At 42.7% G+C, this 20,171-nt stretch overlaps 1 protein-coding gene across 5 annotated transcripts in view; it reads left to right on the plus strand.

The window, feature by feature from the left end:
- Nucleotides 1-20,171, plus strand: part of MFN1 (mitofusin 1) — a 1,379,005-nt gene that overhangs the window by 1,154,294 nt on the left and 204,540 nt on the right. For all 5 annotated transcript variants that reach the window (XM_044070376.1, XM_044070375.1, XM_044070373.1 and 2 more), the window contains exon 15: nt 1,575-1,795. In XM_044070376.1, the coding sequence (XP_043926311.1) occupies nt 1,575-1,795 (221 nt within the window). The remainder of the gene's footprint in view (nt 1-1,574; nt 1,796-20,171) is intronic.

Consider the following 20,171-nt stretch of genomic DNA (forward strand, 5'->3'; position numbering starts at 1 on the left):
CCTCTACTTTCCTTTACTATGCTTAAAAGCCTTTTTGGTGTATTTGCTTTTTGTTGGAGGTATACCTTTCTGTTTTTATGTTTATTTGCTTCCCATTAGGGGGGCACCTAACATCTGGGGCAAGAAAAACTGATGTAATGGCGTTGGATGCATGTTTTATACCCCTGACGACCTGATGTCATGGAAGAAGGGACAGCAACCAACGCAGGACCCAAGACTTTGTTAATCAGGCTGACTGAGGGCAACCTGCCAGCAGATTACCCAAATGTAATGACTGCAACAGTGAATACACTTGAACATCTACATTTATGGTAAGTGTACACAACTGTACTTTCTCCAGTTTGATTCTCAGCTGGGATGGCTTCTGTGCAGAGTCTACATATCCTCCCTGCATTCAAGTGGGTATCTTCCAGGTGCTCTAGTCTCTTCCCACATTCCAAAGTCATGCATCTGGAGCATTTCTCCCCGAGCCTTCTCTAAAAATGGGCTCTGTCCTAGTCAGACTTTTCCAGTCAACAAATGTAAAATAAATAAATGCCTTTTGAAGGTAAGGGGAAGAGACAACCTTTGTCAAAGCAGACTATTTCCAAATGGCTGTCTCAGGCTATTCCCTTATGCAATATTAACCACAGCAAAACTATTTCAGACAGGGTCAAGGGCTACTCTACCAGGGCCTAGGCTTCATTTATGACTTTTTGGAAAGGGTTGGATTCTAGAAGACATGTAGAAGCTGCATCTTGGTCCTCTGTACATACTTTCACAAAGCATTTCAAGCTTGATTCCTTCTCTAGGTCAAGCTCAGTATTTGTTAGGACCATTGTCCTGGGCTTCCTGGACCCTTCTCCTTCCACCTGCCAGATGTACTAAAAGCTATGCAGCAGTGATCAATATGATGAACATAGCACAGTTATGTAAATAAACAACATAACAGTAGATGTTTGTATGATCACGGCTGTAGTAGCTGCTCCCTCTGGCCATCCCTCTTGTTTTTAGTGTGTTGCACTTGCAGGGCTCAGCCTTCCTGTGTCAGTTGGCATGAAAGCTGTTAAGGGCTTGGCATGTGAACCTGTATTTTAACTCAGCTCAGCTTGTGGGCTAGTGGGTTGTTTTGAGACTTCGGGGATACCAAGGAGATTACTTTTTTTTGTTGTTGATTTTATATATATATATATATATATATATATATATATATATATATATATATATATATATATTGCATTCTTTTCCAGTATGTGCAGATACTGCTGTGTTAGTTTGCTAGAGTCATTCCACTAATTGTTAAACGTTATATGGATGGTATGGCTTAAAAGTAACATTTTTTTTCTGCCCAAATTGTCCTTCATCCCGGGCTGGATTTTCTTACTTAAAAGGAGCATATGGTATAACTTAGTTTGATAATACTTTCAAGCATTTCATACATCAGCAGTATATAACTGAACTGGAGTTTTTTTTAATGTAGTATTTTAGAGCTGTAAGGCTTGTATAGTCATTTAAAATATGCTCTGTAAAAGCTATTATTTAGATATTTTCACTTAAGATGAGATTTTTATGCTTATTTTTTTTAATAATTTTAGAAAACCTTCTACCTTTACTGCCCTCTGGTATTCAGAATCAGCTCCATATATTGGTCCCATACCGGAAGTTTGATCTCAGCTACGATTTGAACTGCGATAAACTGTGCGCAGATTTCCAAGAAGATATTGAATTTCGTTTCTCACTTGGCTGGAGCGCCCTTGTCAGTCGCTTTTTGGGACATAAAGGAGCTCACAGGGCCCTTCTAGGATTCTCAGATAAAGTAAGTTTTTGTCTGTTTTATAAAACATTTCAGATAATTAACTTTTTAATTGTCTGTTAAGGTAGACTACCACATCTAAATATGTCATTAGAGCTTTTCTTTTGAATACATTATTATTGAAATGATCCCCTCTTTAGTCTACGAGTAGCTTTATTTAGATCTTGTATTGTTAATTCCTAAATACTTAGGATTTTATTTCAAGTTGTTTTTGCCAGTCCACATGCATGGTAACTGTGGCTGTGATTATTTGCCTTCTGTCACACCCACACTGAAGCTTTATGAAGCTTTTGCATAAGTTTTAGCCATGGACATAGATACTGTGTGGAATCAAGACCCCATGTTTTAACAGTTTGAACAAGAAAGAGCTTAATATCTTGGATGTCCCCTTTTGGGCCTCTTCAGGTACCACCTTTAAATCTGGGAGCATATGTAAGCCATTTTTTCTAACACAATTGACTGTTTTTTTAGAATCTGATTGTATTCAGGAATACAGTGAAAAATTTACTTCAGCAGACACTCAGACTTAACTCATCAACCAATCCCCTTATGGATGAAATAACACTATAGCTTCTTACCTCAGCAATATGATAGCTGCCGCTGTTTAAACATTCATTAATTTCCAGTTTTTGCAGTCAAAATGGTAAAAAGACCCTATCAGCACATCAGACAACAGGATTTACTGAATTAAAAAATGTCAGATGACATTTTGAAAGATGGAGCCCGTTACGTTCATAGTAGTTTTATAACTGTGAACAAACATCTTTATTGTTATATTTTGTTTTGTGTAGTAGATAAATTCAGTATGAGCCACAGACCTTTTTAGTAGCAATTCAAGGGTAAATATTCCAACTATAAAAACAAAAAAATAGTATGTCACAGTTTAGTGTTTGTTGTAATCAGATTGGTTAACAGAGCATTAGTCGCATCTTGTTGCTAACAAAACTTTAATTTACATTAGTTTGAAATCAGTTGGCAGAGTAACTGTGGGATACTGATATATTTGGGCATTTGCGCATTTATTATAAACTGCATGCAAAGGTATCAGTAAGAAGTGAATCTGAAAGACTTGAGGACTACTGCATTGCTTTTAGCAAGAACTGACCATAATCAATATTACTGATTTAATATGAAATCATTAAGCAGCTATAAACCATATGTTTGCCTTAAGTCACCCCAGTTTGGAGAGGCATATTGGAACAGTGATGCAAGCATATATTACTGTGGTTGAGTACTGTGTATGCATGAGTGTAATTCATATCAGTTCAGAACTTAGGACAGCTAACATTCTTGAGGTTTTTGTGCTTTAAATTCAGTTTTTAAGTTAGGACATTTTTTGGTGGGCTGGGGAGAGGTTTCATGGATGGGGGATAAAGCCTTTTTTGAAATTTGTTGCCCCACCTGTGGAAGGCATGTGTTACTTTCAGTGACTGACATTTCTAAGTTGGAGAGTAAGGGATGGGAAGTGTTGTCTGATATTACTAGTGAAAACTGTACTTTATCAGTGTGAGTGCTAGACCAAGTTGCACTTGAGTGTGTGCTTCCCATCTGAACCCTTCTAGGAATGGTGAGAAAATGTTAGTGGTACTCCCTGCTGTTAGAGTCAGTGGCAAAACTTGTCACCTTGTATGATGCACCAAGTTTGAATGTTGATTCATTCACATTTCCAAAGCTTGTAGAATGTCATATTTCTACATTTCCATAGCTCTAATTCTGTTAATCTGAACCAGTGATCAGTGTTCCTACTCCAAGTTATATCTTTTGGACTCTTTAGTACTGCTTCAGTTCTTTTGATTCAAGACTCACAAAGTTAAATAAGTGTAGCAACGTTGAACGCCATTGCTTCTTGCCTGAATAAAAATAATAAAATGCCTTCTTTCATGTTTAACGTGATCAATAAATTTTATGCAGGGTCTTACCTTAAGCAAAGGAAAAAATTGCAAAATTTTGGTATACCCTTCTTATCTAATATGAACTTCATGCACAACTATTTCACTGTGTAAAGTTCTGTGGCATCCAGTGGGACATCCACGCATTTTCCATCCACCCCTCTAGCACAAAGAAAACTTAGACCAGTGTATTTCTAAGGTGTGACAAAATTTGTTGTTTTTGCAGAAACACCGTCTGCAGTTGACGTATTTTTAACCAGACTTAGTTCAGCCTGAGTACCATCTGCTTATAGCCAAAGTGTTGGTTTTATTGTTAAACAAAGCAGGGCTGTGCCCTGCTAACAAAGATAAGTCCATCCTCCCTTGTTTAAAATGTTTAATTAAGGCTTCAAAAACTGTGGTGTGCTTGGCCAGCCTCAAACCATTAATCCAGTTTTTTATGCATTTTCACATTCTGAGCAGTGTGGGGTTTTACTACTACAGTCCAGAGGTGCCTAATTAATTCAGAGTACTTTGTTATACACCTGCAAAGCTATAATTGCTGTGATGCCCAGTTGTATTACTGTATGACCTGCATTCTGTTGTGTGACAAACCTTTTTTTGTTTGGGTTGGTCACTTTGTTCGTGGATAAAGGTTATAACAAGAAATTTGTATGTTATGTATTGAATGACATTAAGTTAGAGGAATATGTTTTGCAAGGATACTTTGTAGCTCAGACTGTACTACAACACAAGTGGGAACCGGAGATCAGCTATAGCTATGGCAACAAAAAATAACTACACTAGGGCTTTCCCCATTGCTTTATGGTCCATACAGTGAAAACAGTGACAAAACAGTCCATGAGAATTGGAAAGTCATTTTGGATTCTCTTCCATTAGTGGAAAAATTGGACAGCATTCCAGAGTTCATCATTAAAAGGTGTTAAGAGTTTAAAAAGTAAATTAGAAACTTCAAGAGATTTACTTTATAAATACAACACAGTATTTTAAATGAAAAACAAGCTATGCGTACATGGATTTTGCAGATAGTTTATGTACATTTGTGCATGGACTTTTCTGGATTTAAAATGTTTACATAGAACATATAGAATCCTAGGAAGATTTAACAGTTTACATACTATGGTAGTGTACTGTGCTTCCTGTATCACATGCAACTGTTTATATACTGGACAGACAAAAGTAAAATTTTGTGATCTATCAGTGCATACTTATACAGTGAATATAAAAAGTGTACACACTCCTGTTAAAATGCCAGGTTTTTGTGATATAAAAAAATGAGACCACAATAAATCATTTCAAAACTTTTCCCATTTTTAATGTGACCTATAACCTGTACAATTCAAGTGAAAAACAAACAAATGTGTTAGAGGAAAAAAATATAAAAAAATAAAAAACGTACAATAAGCTGATTGCATACGTGTGCACACCCTTAAACTAATACTTTGTTGAAGCACCTTTTGATTTAATTACAGCATTCAGTCTGCTTGGGTAGGAGTCTATCAGCATGGCACATCTTGACTTGGCAATATTTGTCCACTCTTCCTTGCAAAAGCGCTCCAAATCTGTCAGATTGTGAGGGCATTTCTTGTGCACAGCCCTCTTCAGGTCACCCCACAGATTTTCTATTGGATTTAGGTCTGGGCTCTGGCTGAGCCATTCCAAAACTTAAATTTTCTTCTGGTGAAGCCATTTTTTTGTTGATTTGGATGTATGCTTGGAGTCATTGTCATATTAAAAGGTGTAATTCCTCTTCATCTTCAGCTTTCTAGCAATCGCCTGAAGCTTTTGGGCCAAAAATGACTGGTATTTGGAACTGTTCATAATTCCCTCCACCTTGACTAAAGCCCCAGTTCCAGGTGAAGAAAAGCAACCCCAAAGCATGATCACCAGCTTCAACATGGGGATGGGGTTCTTTTGGTGATGCGAAGTGTTGTTTTACGCCAAACATACCTTTTGAAATTGTGGCCAAAAAGTTCAACCTTGGTCTCATCAGAACATAACACATTTTCCAACATGCTTTTGGGAGACTTGAGGTATTGTTTTGCAAATTTTAGCCGAGCCTGGATGTTTTTCTGTGTAAGAAAAGGCTTCCATCTTACAACCCTACCCCATAGTCCAGACATATGCAGAATAACAGAGATTGTTGTCACATGTAGTACACAACCAGTACTTGTCAGAAATTCTTGCATCTCCTTCAGTGTTGCTGTAGGTCTCTTGGCAGCCTCCCTGAGCATTTTTCGTCTTGTCTTTTCATCAATTTTGGAGGGACGTCCAGTTCTTTGCAACGTCACTGTTGTCCCATATTTTCTCCCCATTTTGATGACTGTTTTCACTATGTTCCATGATATATCCAATGCTGTGGAAGCTTTTTTTGTACCCTTCTCCTGATTGATACCTTTCAGCAATGAGATTGATGATTTGTAAGCTCTCTGCGAACCATGGCTTTTGCTGTAGCAGGCAACTGAGTAAATGTCAGGAAAATTGTACTGAACTTTATTTGTGGTTAATCAGAGTCTCTTTAATTGATAGCAGGTGTGTACCCAAGAAGAGTGATTGTCGTAATTAAATCAGAAGTATTAGTTTAAGGGTGTGCACAGATGTTCTTCGTGTTTCACTATTGCAGTCATCACATTTGGGTTATCCCTGCCAGGGTAGCCCTCGGTTGGCCCGAATACCAGAGACTTAGTATTTCTGCGTCTGTTGCTGTCGCTTGAGGACTGACGTCTGGTCATCAGTAGTATAAAGTAAGGCAGCCGACACCATTACATCAGTCTTTCTTGCCATGGAGCTCAAAGCAGAAGCAGTTCGCACAACTGCTGGTCAGCTGTTACCTGAGTTTTCGTCTTCGAAATGAAGTTGAAGTCTTCTAAAGCTAAGTATCCCATTGAGGATCCTTTTTTATTGCACTAACCGATGTCAGAAAAAGTTAATAATTGTCTCACCTGTGGAAAGCAAATACCACACAGAGACTTTCACTCTTACAGCGTCACTTGTTTAGGCCCAGACCATGACATCCCCCATTGTCGCTTCTGTGCTTTGTTCAATGCCAGAACTATCCGTCGTTGGGCCCTTATTGTAGCCAGATGTTTTCGTTTACAGTCCACGAATTCCAATATGGCTTTGGTAAACCATCCGACAGCAGATCTTCCAAAAAAACGTAAAGATAAATACAGAGACAGACCGCACAGGTCCAAACCTACCAATGACGCTTCCTTTAAGCTCGTCATCAGTCCTCCGGTACTCAGTGAGGTGCTTTCGCACCCCCTGATGCCCGCTTCACTTGATTTGCAGGCCGCTACCGAGACCTTTTCAGCAGGTATGCCGCAAAACTCTTCTTCGACTAAGGATCCTGCAGTCGTCACTACCTTGGATGGGTCCGGAGCCATTGAGCAGGCACCGGCTTCCGGGGAAGTCCTTAGCACTACCAAATCTTGACACAAACCGACGTCTTCTTTTGCGACTACTGTTCTTTCAAAAACGATTGAGTTTCTTAGGCCCAGGGTTCGAACCACACCTAAGAAACTGACAACCCACTCTCAGACGCCTGCTACCTTGCCCAGTCTCACATGCTTAAAATGGCAGAAGACCTTATCATGGGAAGCCAAGCTACCCCGTCAAAAAAGGAAAAGAGATCTGTCCCCTGTAGTTTTGTCTGAGCAAGAGTCAGATGACTCTGATGCATCTGAGTATGAAGATGTGCAACCCCTCTCCACTTATGAGGATTCTGATGCAGAAGACTCCATTTCTTCAGCCTCTTCCCCAGAGGATTTTTCCTTTGGGGAAACCCTGCATACTTTAAGGGAGCATTTCCAGTGGGAGAGTCAGGACTACCCTCAGTCTAAAAAGAGACTCAGGAAATTCCTAGATCTTCCGCAACACAGATCCATGGCCATCCCCCCAATCCTGAATGTTGTGGATGATGTTTTCCTTTAATCCAGCTTGACTCCTGATGCCCTACCTCCTGCTCCCAGAAAACCAGACAGGTACTATAGAGTCCCTGACTCACACAAATATCTTTTAAAAGTTCAACAGCTGACCCTTAGGTCATTTCTCAAGAGCCAAAAGGGATTAAAGCAACCTCTGCTAAGAATCCCACCCCCTCAGACAGGGATTCCAGAGCATTGGAGAGATGGGGTAAAAAGGTATACACCTCAGCTACTCTTGCTATCAGGGCACTACATTGTCAGTTTCATATGCTGAAATTTCAGCAACGTACCTTGGAACTCCTTAAACAAAAAATGTCTTCCTTTCCTGCCTGGGCAGAATCTAAAGATTTACAAGACTTAATGCATTCTGCAAGTCAAGTAACTAAACAGACTTTGCACTATGGTTTTGACACCCTAGAAGCTTCTTGCAGTGCAGCAGTCACTGGATCTGTCATTAGAAGACATGCATGGCTTAAGGAACAACCCCTGCCAGACCATGTCAAATCTAAATTGTTGGATGCCCCCTTGCATAAAGATAACTTATCTGGCAGTAAGGCAGAAGAGGTCTTAAAAAAGATGGAAGAAAAAGCAAAATCTATCCAAACAGTTAAGGATTTCTTACAGGTCCAGCCCCCTTGGTTCAGCAGGCATTGTCCCTCCAAGCACTGGTCCTTTTCTGCTCTGAGTAAACTGGCCAAGGCTAGGTCCCGTGGAAACAGACCTCCCCCAGACAGCAGCCCCAGGGAATGCAGAGATCTAAGCAGTGGACTACCCCCACTTCAAAACCAGGGAGTTCTAAGCCACCCTGTTATGGTAAGAACTCACATTGACTTACCTACCCCCCCCTCTGCCCACCTTCACTTACCCCTAGGAGGAAAATTGTCCTTTCACTCAAGCACCTGGGCCACCATTACCAAGGATCAATGGGTTCTGAACATTGTGTCTCAGGGATATAAATTTTCCTTCCACACCCTTCCAACCCCAAAAAGGTTCCCAGATCTACCACCAAATCATTGGGCAGAGGCTGAAAAGCAAATCATTTCCCTGCTCTCTATGGGGGCAGTAGAGCACGTTCCTGCAGAACAGATAGGCCAAGGCCTCTACTCCAGACTTTTTCTGGTGCCCCAAAAAGAGGACATCTGGCGCCCCATCCTCGATCTATCCATTCTGTATACCTTCCTGGTGATCCCAAAATTCAAAATGCTCAGCCTCCAGCTGCTGCTACCGATGCTGTCCAAGGACGCTTGGCTAGCCACCCTAGATCTAAAAGAGGCCTACCTCCACATTCCTATCAGGAAATTATGCAGGAAATATATCCGCTTCAGGACAGGATCTCAACACTTTCAGTTCTTTGCGCTTCTCTTTGGCTTATCTACTGCTCCCAGAGTTTTCACAAAATGTCTGGCTCTGGCGATTGCCTTTTGCAGACAAAGAAATATTAAAATTTACCCATACTTAGTCGACTTCTTTATTCAGGCAGACAGCCAGGAAAAGCTGCTCAAGCACCTGGCCTTTGTAAAGACCCTACTACCCTTCCTAGGGTACACAGTCAATGAAAAGAAATCCAAACAGGTGCCCACCTAAAGGATAATCTTCCTGGGAACAAGTCTGGACACAGCATCCCAGATGGCATACCTTACACCAGAAAGAAACTAGCCACCAGGCCCCAGCTAACTACAAGGCAGATCCTGCAAGCTCTGGGGTTCATAGCATCTTGCATACTACTCATTCCATATGCCAGACGGCATATGAGGAAACTTCAGTGGTACCTAAAGAGCCTTTGGTGTCAACACTCTCAAGACCTGGGAACTCTTCTACCTATAATTCCTTGCCTCAGAAAAGAATTCCTTTGGTGGGCAACAGCATGCTCCCACAACAAGGGACTGCCCTTCTCCCCACCCCCCGCCATACAGATCCTTACCACAGACGCATCAGACTATGCTTTGGGTGCACACCTGGATGGCAGGTGCATACAGGGCCAATGGAGCCCACAGCAAATCCCTCTGCACGTCAGTCAAAAAGAGATTATGGCTGTGCAGCAGGCCTTGATAGCTTTCAAACCCCTTCTCTCTCCAGGGGTTCTCCTGATCAAAACAGATAACACCACTGTGATGTGGTACATCAACAAGCAGGGAGGGACTCACTCCTACCCTCTATGCAGGCTGGCCATGACCCTTTGGCTCACAGCCTCTTCCATGCAACTACACCTGTTAACACAATTCCTGCCAGGCTCTCTGGCAGACCAATTAAGCAGAAACCTTCTGGACCCACACGAGTGGCAACTCAATAGAAGTACCTTCACCCTAATAACTCAGAAATAGGAAACCTCGAAGGTCAACCTCTTTGCCTCCCACACCAACCATCAACTCAGCAAATTCTGCACCAGGGAGCATCACTGCATGGCTTGGAAAGTGGATGCCCTGTCCTTCCTCTTGGTCAGTTTATGCCTTTCCTCCCCTACCTCTCATCCCCAGGGTATTGCTCAAAATAAGGGAGAAAAAAACCAAGGACCATTCTTATAGCTCCAGACTGCCCCGACAACACTGGTACCCTTTGCTGCGCAGCCTGTCCCTGCTGCCTTCATGGCATCTTCCTTAGATTCCAAACCTCCTGACCCAGAGGGAAGGGGAATTCATGCATCCCCAATTGCAGACACTCAATTTAGCAGCCTGGCTTATTCCCTAATCCCAAACCAATCTGCCATCCTCAGTAAACAGGGTCTGGATGTTATCCGTGAGGCCAGACGTCCTAGCACCAGAAAGTCTTATGCAGATAAATGCAAAAGGTTCTGCACCTGGATCTAGGCTAAGGGAGTCAATACAGCACAGCCCTCCATCCCTCTCATCCTGGATTACTTAGCTGACCCTACTACACAGTGTTCTCTCTTTTTCCTCTATAACAATTCATAACTCTGCTATTTCTGCTCATTTTCCCACTGAGCAACCCCTTTTCTCACACTCTTCGATCAAACAGTTCCTCAGAGGGGCTAGCAACCTGAGGCCCCCCAGAAGGGCACCATCACCAGCTTGGGACCATAGCTTTGCCTTGGAAAAGCTCACCCTGCCCCCTTTCGAACCAGCTTCTTCTGCAGAGCTAAAATTTCTCTCTTGGAAGACAGCATTCCTTCTAGCCATCACTTCAGCTAAAAGAGTCCCTGAGCTGCAAGCACTCATGGCTGTGGTACTCTTCATCATTTTCCATGCAGACAGGGTATCCCTCAGAACTAACCCATCCTTCATGCCCAGGGTGGTGTCCAGTGTGGCTCACAACCAATTCCGTTCATTTGCCCACCTTCTTTCCTAATCCCCAGAACAAGGCGGAAAGGATTCTTCACTCTCTAGATGTGCACAGACAGCTCAGATTCTATCTGGACAGGACTAAATCCTTCAGAAAGTCTGATCAATTGCTAGTTAGCTTTGCTACAGGGGCAGAAGGCAAAGCCACCTCCAAGCAAACCATTCCCAAATGGATAACACACTGCATCCATTTCTGCTACAAACAGCATGGAAAGACTCCTCCCAAGGGGGTCAGGACACACTCCACCAGAGCAGCATCCACCTCTGCAGCTTTCCTCAGAGGAGTCCCCACCAGGGACATCTTGGAGGCTGCAACCTGGACATCTGTTTACACTTTTACCAAGCATTACCATCTGCCTCTCTTCTCCAAACCCAGGGCAGGGTTTGCCTCTGCAGTCTTGCAGGACATCCTAGCCAGCCCCTACTTTCCTTGACTGCCTCCACCCATTTCCTCAGCTTTGGGAATCTGCTCAAATGTGATGACTGCAACAGTGAAACATGAAGAACATAGTACAGTTGTATAACACCAAGCAAGATGTGGCGAGGATAAATGAACTGCTGATAAAATAATTCAGAAATATATCACAAAACATCCAACAGGCCAACCAATGCTGTAGGAAGTCACGACTTCAATTCCGTTTTTAAAAGCAAAAATATTATTTATTCCAAGAGGTAAGCACTTTCATGGTGAAACCACCACTTCATCAGACCATAACAAAAATCAATGCTTCACAAAACATATATATATATATATATATATATATATATATATATATATATATATATATATATATATATATATATATATATATATATATATGCACTCCAATTAATTCAAATGGACCAATAACAAGCTTCAATTCATATACCATTCTTAAAGACATACAAACTTAAAATACAGCATTACCAATACTCTATAAATAGAGTCACATAAATATTATGTCGATCATTACAATAAAAAGCTATAGGAATAAAAATGTCATCTTTCATCTTTGCAAATAGTATAAAAACTTAAAATACTATAAAAAACATATAATATAGTTATGCCAGTAAAATTGATATACCTGCCTAAAATAAGACTATTTCAGAAGTTTCCTATTCTTTAAGATAGGTCTTATAGGGATTCTGTCATTTAGTCCCTTTCCCCTATCAGCTTTTTAACCTGATGATCCATCTTGTTTCTGAAGTTTCTGTATGATTAGGTATGTCTCCGCCTCTCTCATTCTCCCATATTTTCTCTATAGCTAAGAATCTAAAATTATGTAGATGTCCTTCCTGATTAACATGCTTGGCCAGTGCATTGGTAAGGGTCCCCTTCCTAATATTATTTATATGTTCCCTTATCCTATATCTAAATTTTCTGTTTCTTTTTCCCACATAATATGCGGAGCAGGCATTGCATATTGCCAAATAAACTATATTTGTTGAATTACAGTCGGCTGTCACCTGAAAGGACATTATGCGTCCTGTATCGGGATGACTGAAACTGTTGGTGGTATCTATATAACAACATTGATTACATCTATTACAAGTGCTAGTGCCTTTCCTATTGTCATTTTTCCTCATTATTTCCCTCAGATAACATAACATCCTTTTTATTGTTTTTCTATTTTTAAAAAGAAAGTTTGGTTTATCGCCCACTATATTCCTAAGTTCATTGTCCGATACTAAAATAGGCCAGTGTTTCCTAATTATATCAATCACTGTGTGTGTATTCCTAGTATAATATGTCGGTACTCGTACACCTGTGTTCACCTTACTCCTTTCTGGAACTATTCCATCTGAAGTTCTTTTACATGAGAAATAGGGTTTACCTGTATTCATTCTCCATTCACTAGGCCCTTGTAATATTCCTTCCATATATGAATCATTATAACCCCTTTGTTGTAGCCTTTCCTTAAATGCAAATGGGAAAAACAAACAGAAAATTTAGATATAGGATAAGGGAACATATAAATAATATTAGGAAGGGGACCCTTACCAATGCATTGGCCAAGCATGTTAATCAGGAAGGACATCTACATAATTTTAGATTCTTAGCTATAGAGGAAGTATGGGAGAATGAGAGGCGGGGACATATCTAATCATACAGAAACTTCAGAAACAAGATGGATCATCAGGTTAAATGCTGATAGGGGAAAGGGACTAAATGACAGAATCCCTATAAGACCCATCTTAAAGAGTAGGAAACTTCCAAAATAGTCTTATTTTAGGCAGGTATATAAATTTTACTGGCATAACTATATTATATGATTTTATAGTATTTTAAGTTTTTATGCTATTTGCAAAGATGAAAGATGAAATTTTTATTCCTATAGCTTTTTATTGTAATGATCGACATAATATTTATGTGACTCTATTTATAGAGTATTGGTAATGCTGTATTTTAAGTTTGTATGTCTTGAAGAATGGTATATGAATTGAAGCTTGTTATTGGTCCATTTGAATTAATTGGAGTGCATATATATATATGTTTTGTGAAGCATTGCCTTTTGTTATGGTCTGATGAAGTGGTTGTTTCACCATGAAAGCGCTTACCTCTTGGAATAAATAATATTTTTGCTTTTAAAAACGGAATTGAAGTCGTGACTTCCTACAGCATTGGTTGGCCTGTTGGATGTTTTGTGATATAGTACAGTTGTGTACACTTACCATAAATGTAGGTGTTCAAGTGTATTCACTGTTGCAGTCCTGGTTTCCCTCCCTCCATCCCCCTTTATTCTCTTTCTTCTTTCATTACCATTCTTCTTTGTTGTTCTCCTTTCCTTATAAGGGACATATTGGTATTTATTTTCCACTGGTGGGGTTCTTCCACCAATACCTGGCCTCCTAGTTTGGGGGTCCTGACAGGTTAGGGCAAGAAAAACTGATGTAATGTCGTCAGCTGCCTTACTTTATACTACTGACATTCTGATGTCAGTCCTCAAGTGACGGCAACCGATGCAGAAACACTAAGTCTCTGGTATTTGGACCGGCCGAGGGCTACCCTGGCAGGGATAACCCAAATGTGATGACTGCAACAGTGAATACACTCGAACATCTACATTTATGGTAAGTGTACACAACTGTACTTTATGCAGCCAGCTTATTGAATGTTTATTTATATTTTTTCACCTAACAGATTTGCTTGTTTTTCAATTGAATTGTACAAGTTATAGGTCACATTAAAGGTGGGAAAAGTTTTGAAATGATTTATTGTGGTCTCATTTTTTTATATCACAAAAACCTGGCATTTTAACAGTATCCACTGTATACTATTAAAACAAATAACTATGAGTAACGCACTGTTTAAGCATTCTGTAACTTACAGTAATTTTAGCAAGTTTGTATTTAATGTAACTGATAATGTATATGATGGCTCAAGAGGCGATCTATGCCTGACTTACAAAGCCATGTCAAACCCAGAATTAATGGACATGCTCCACCTCAAAAAATCCAAGTCCCTTAGAGCTACACGCTCCAGGGACCTAAACCTCAGCACAAAAATAAATAGGACATGCTGGAGGGACAGATTCATTTCCCAGAGGCTCCCCTCACTCTGGAATAGAATCCCAATTCATGTTAGACATAGCCCCTCGCTGATCCTCTTCAAGCGAAATTTGGACGCGTGGATGGGAAATCGCAAATTCACCCCTGGGATCTCTCCTGTGTCCCTGCTAGACAGAGGCACAGTAAACTAATCTTAAAAGGGTACCTTCTGTGACCTACTTTACAGAGGCACAGTAGGCTAATCTAATAGGGAGGCAGAAGCCAAATACACTCTGGCTAGGCTTATAAATGCCCTAGGGCAGATAGCCTAGTATCTACCTATGAGCCTATGAACCTAAGAGGGAGGAAACAGGTTAGAAAGCCTTTTAGAAATAATGGAACTACACTGGCATTTAAAGGTGGCAGCTAGTAAATTCCCAGGCTGGAGTGAAAGAGATACCTAATTAAGAGGCTTCTATCCTGTACACCTAGATACTGTCATGCAGTTACAGGGCCTTGATTCTTGGTAAGGTTAGTGTTTTGCAACTACTGCTTTTAGGCTTAGGGACTTAGAAAATTTAGCATAAAGTTGTACAATTCATTATGCAGGATTTGGATCAGCTCAGCTTCCTTTCAAGGGGGCATTTCGTTAAAGATTCAGTTCAGCCCACTTTCCATCACTCAGGTAAGATGAATAATGTTACACGTGCTAACCACACCACACACATTTTAAGAGCCAGTCCATCTACACATGACTTAATGTCATGCACGTACATAATTCCCTTTTGAGTATATAAAAGTAAGTCCATCATCTGTCCAGATATTTTTGTTTTCTTGTCCGAGCAGTCACGTCAAAGGCAATTTTCAACTCATTCAGCTACGTGAACATATGATCTGATATTGTTAATCCTCGTTCATTCCTTATGCATGGGTATCTGTTCCGACCTCGGAACCGAGCCGGCCATTTTCCAAGCTCGCGCCAGCTACAAACTCTGGAGCTAAACACTTACCCATAATCTCCCTCTCCCTGTTACCTCAGATTTCATTTGCCGCATTGCCATTCGGTCGTGTCAAGCTGCTTCTCTTGAGCTAAGTTTAGTTATTTGTTGTCAGAATAGTCATTTATATAACTTTCTGTCAGAAAAGTTTCTATTTCGTTGTCTCTTACCCTATCGCATCTAGCGACCATATTTTCTTGAGTTTTTCTTCTCTTTTCTCTACACCTTTTACCGTGAGGTATTCTCCCCTACCATCGTTGGTAATCTTCTTTTTTTCATACCTTCGGGTATTCTTTTGTACCATTGCTGGTACCCTTTCTACTATCCCTTTTTTCTATCATGGCAGATAAGAAAGGTAGTCCGGGTTTTAAAATGTGTTCTGATTGTGGACACAAATTACCTACATCTGATGCACGCTCTTTGTGCGTTTATTGTTTGGGGGCGTCCCATTTATCTGTTGACCCGCCCCGTACTATCTGTGAAAATTTTTCTAACAGAACCTTGTTAGAGAGGAAAAACAAATTGTTGCTGAAGGGACTTCTTAAATTTCCCTTTTCAGAGGCTATTTCTGGGTCGGAGGCCTCAACCCCTCCTAGAGCCCATAAGAAAATTTTGGATGTTCCTACTAAGGCCAAGGCTTTGCCTTCGTCCCCAGCTGGGGACTCCCACCAACCAAAACCTAAAAAGGCTAAAGTTTCCACTCCGGAGCTCACTCAGTCAGCCCCAGTGCTTTCGGTGCCCTGACTTTCGGCACCGAGGCCTTCGGCGCCATTAGTGATCTTGACTCCGTCTTCTCCTGCAGCCTTCACTATATTGGCACCGAGGGGCTCCTCGGTTCAGACTGTTACTATTACTGTATCGGCACGGACCTCTCAGTTGGCGCAGACCTTGACCACATCGGCTCCGACATCTTACTCAGAACCGACGCCTCTGTTGTTGGCTCCAATTTTGACGGTTCCAGCTTCGATACCGACAACCACTTCGGCACCGATCCTTGTGTCTGTGCCGACCATGACCTCGGCACCGATGACTTCCTCAGTGCAGACACCCGTAGTCCAGTCTCTCTCGGCACTGTTGTTCTCGGTGCGGACTGTTGAGGTGGGCACCGAGTTTGCCTCTTCTGTAGACAGGCCTGTTTCTCCCTCAGTCTCCGTGAGGTCCACTAGAAGCCTTTCTGAACACAATGTGTTGTGTATTGCGGATCAAGTGCTTTTGGCCAGAGGTATCCCACCCCCCCCCAGGACCTATCCTTCCTTGGGAGGTGATCACCCATCTCCAAAGACCCCTTTTTATTCTTCTTCTTCATTGCCTTTGAAGTCCATTGATACAGCACAGTCTTCCCCTTCTGCGGTTCCCTTTATGGATCTCACTAAGGAACCGCAGTTGCCTTCGTGGCAGGAAAGTTTTGCAGGCTGAGCCACTTAGGGGAGGTGTGACCCCTGTCCTGGACACTCACTCCTCTTCAGGTGGACCAGCCTTTTAACTGATGGGCCCCTGGTACACTGGTTTCACAAGTCGCACCTAAGGGATACCGGGTGCAAGGGCATCAGGATATATTCCCACAGGAAACCCCTTTTCCGCTATCTTCCCCAGCTTCTCCCTCTGCGGAAGTCCACCGGAAATGTTTGTGTAAGAGGAAGCACATGGACTCCACAGAGGAGTCCCTCACTGAAGGCACAGAAGTTGATGAGGGGGAAGGATCCCCTCGGTCACCCTCTGAGGTATCTTTTGGTGATATCCTCGAAATCCTTAAACAGAGAGGTGACTGGCAGCCCTCTAATCCGACCTCTGAGGAGTCTGTGTTCCTGCAGGCTTTTCGCACCTGGCCCCTACCTCCTGGGTTACTCCACCTGCCGATGAACTTGTCCAGCTCATCATGCAGCATGCGTGGAAGGCTACTGACACCGTCAAGGCTATTCCCCGGAAGCCAGATAAGACTTTGCCCCTCCTGCTACGGATCCCCATTGGTCAAAAGGTCTTCCTGTGGATGCTTTGCTGGTGGCGGCCGCAAAAAAAAAAGATCTGGCAGAAGAAGAAAGACAGACTGTCCATCCGCCTAACAAAGAGTCCCGGGTCCTGGACAGGATAGGGAAGTGTACCTTTGCATCAGCGACCTTTACTATCAGGTCCCTGAATTATATGGCACACTTTACCAGGCCTCAAACAGATCTGATTTCCGAGCTCTCTGAAACCTTGGCTAGTGCCGTGTCTGATGAGGTCTGTGACAAAGTGGCCTCTCAGCTGGCCACCATTGAGTCAATATCTAACTCCTCTATGCGACTGATATCTCACACATCAGAAGGAGCAGCTAGAGCGGCGGGTTCAGCTGCAGTCTTGAGACGACACACCTGGATGCGCTTGTGCAATTTCGTGGAACCCTTTAAGGCTTCCCTTCTTAACGCTCCCATTGAGGCCTCTTCATTGTTTGGACCCAAAGTTAAAAGCACACTGGCCAGATGTGAACAGGATGGTAAGACCCTTTCTGTCGTAGGTGTCTGTTATTCTTCCCCTCAACGTGCTTTCTCCCGAAACCAAAAGAGTGGGAAGATATGGTTCAAGAAATCTCAGGGTCCTTTCCGTGACACACAGGCCGAGTTCTCCCCTAGAGGCAGAGGGGGAAACTCACAGGGAAGATGCTCCTTTCGGTGCACAGGGGGTCTGCATTACCAGGGTTCCAGGGCCTCTTTCCCTGGCCAATCCTACCAGCGCTTCTGAAAAGCGGCCCAACTCCTTTCCTCTGTAGGTGGTTGGGGGGCATTTCTCCTTGTACCCTTCTGCCTGGCTAACCCTCACCATCGATTCTTGGGTACAAGGGATTATAACCAGAGGATGTCATTTCCCCTTCGATATTTGTCCTGTCCCTTCAAAAAACCTTCCCGACGTTCCACCCAGTCAAAGGGAAGAAGCAGCATTAGAGATAGAAAAGCTGCTAAGAAAGAGAGTCATCCAAATAGTCCCCCCAGACCAGATAGGATCCGGATTCTACTCAAGACTATTTTTGGTGCCAAAGAAAACTGGGGACTGGAGGCCAATTTTGGGTCTCAGTGTATTGCACAAGTTTGTGAGAGTACAAAATTTCCGGATGGTCACAATACAGTCTATCCTCCTGCTTTTGGAAAAAGACGATTGGATGTGCTCGATAGATCTTCAAGATGCGTACTACCACATAAAAGTGGACAGGCCATCAAGAAGATTTCTGCGCTTCCGTGCAGGAGCCAGTCACTACCAGTTCAGAGTATTGCCCTTCGGACTCTCTACAGCCCCAAGAGTGTTCACAAAGTGCATGGCAGTTGTCACAGCTCACTTGCGACTTCAAGGATTCCAGGTGTTTCCATACCTAGACGACTGGCTCATTTCCACCCCCACCAGACATCTACTGGAAGAAGCCCTGGCATATTCTCTCCTCACTGCACAAAGGCTAGGCATAACCATAACTGGCAAAAATCCAGTCTCACCCAATATCAGTCGACAGAATTTATAGGGGTTATCTTGGATACAAAGAACTGCAGAGCTGCCATTCCAGAGCACAGAATTTTAAGGATAAAGCAACAACTGATTCCATTTCTTTCAAGGGAGAAATACACAGCTCACTCTGTTCTACAACTGTTGGGTTCCATGGCAGCCTCCATCACTATTGTCCCCCTGGCCAGGTTTCATTTGAGGCTTCTACAATGGCTACTGCTCACCCAATGGTATCCTTTTCAGCATCCTCTTTCAGCCAAGATTTGAGTAACTCACATGTGCAAACAGGATTTAAATTGGTGGATGACACGCAATCTGTCACAATGGTCTCGCCCCTTCTCCCCCCAGCAACCCAAGGCCACAGTGACCACGGACGTTTCCCTGATGGGGTGGGGGGGCTATGTCAGGAACAGACAGTCCAAGGCACTTGCTCTGAACTGGAGACCCATCTGTATATAAATGTTCTAGAGCTGAGGGCGGTGCTTCTGGCATTGCAAGCATTCCATCCTCTGCTGCAGTCTGGGATGATTGCGATTCAATCAGACAACATGGCGGTGGTCTGGTACATCAACAAGCAAGGTGGAACCAAATCTTACCCCCTTTGTCGAGAAGCAATGGGCAATGGCTACCAACTGTTTTCTTCTAGCAACGCACATTCCCGGGAGTTCCAACGTGATAGCAGACACTCAGCAGGTGCATCCTACAACCTCACGAGTGGTCCCTGAATCCCTTGATAGCGGCGAAGATCTTCCACCGCTGGGGCCGTCCTTGCTGCGACCTCTTTGCATCCCCGACCAACTACAAATGCAGCAACTACTTCACCTTGATTCCCCCTCCGGGACAGTCACCCAGGGACGCTCTAGTCCACAATTGGCCCTCGGGTCTTCTTTATGCATTCCCACCTTTTCCCCTCATTCCCCAGATTCTGAAGAAAGCCTGTCGGTTGAAGAGCAAGGTGATCCTCATTGCACCATATTGGCCTCGTCAGATTTGGTTCCCCTTCCTTTGGCCTCACCTACTAGAAAGACCATGGATTCTCCATCGAACCCCGGAGTTGATCTCACATCCACAGAACCTGATTCATCCCAACTTGAACAGCCTGAAGCTCACAGCTTGGCTACTCCAGTTCCCTTGATTGTCAGGCAGAATGGTCTTTCTTTACCAGTACATGACATTCTCATTGCATCTCATAAGTCTTTCACTAGAATTACTTATCTAAACAAGTGGAAAAGATTTACCTGTTGGCTGAAAGATAAACAAGTAGATCCCTTCTCAGCATCAGTGTCAATAATACTAGACTATCTGGCCGACCTTTTCCAATCGGGTCTATTGGCCTCTAC

Source organism: Protopterus annectens, chromosome 4.part1 (genome assembly GCF_019279795.1).
Source record: "Protopterus annectens isolate FY-2018-M chromosome 4.part1, PAN1.0, whole genome shotgun sequence".
NCBI lineage: Eukaryota > Metazoa > Chordata > Ceratodontiformes > Protopteridae > Protopterus > Protopterus annectens.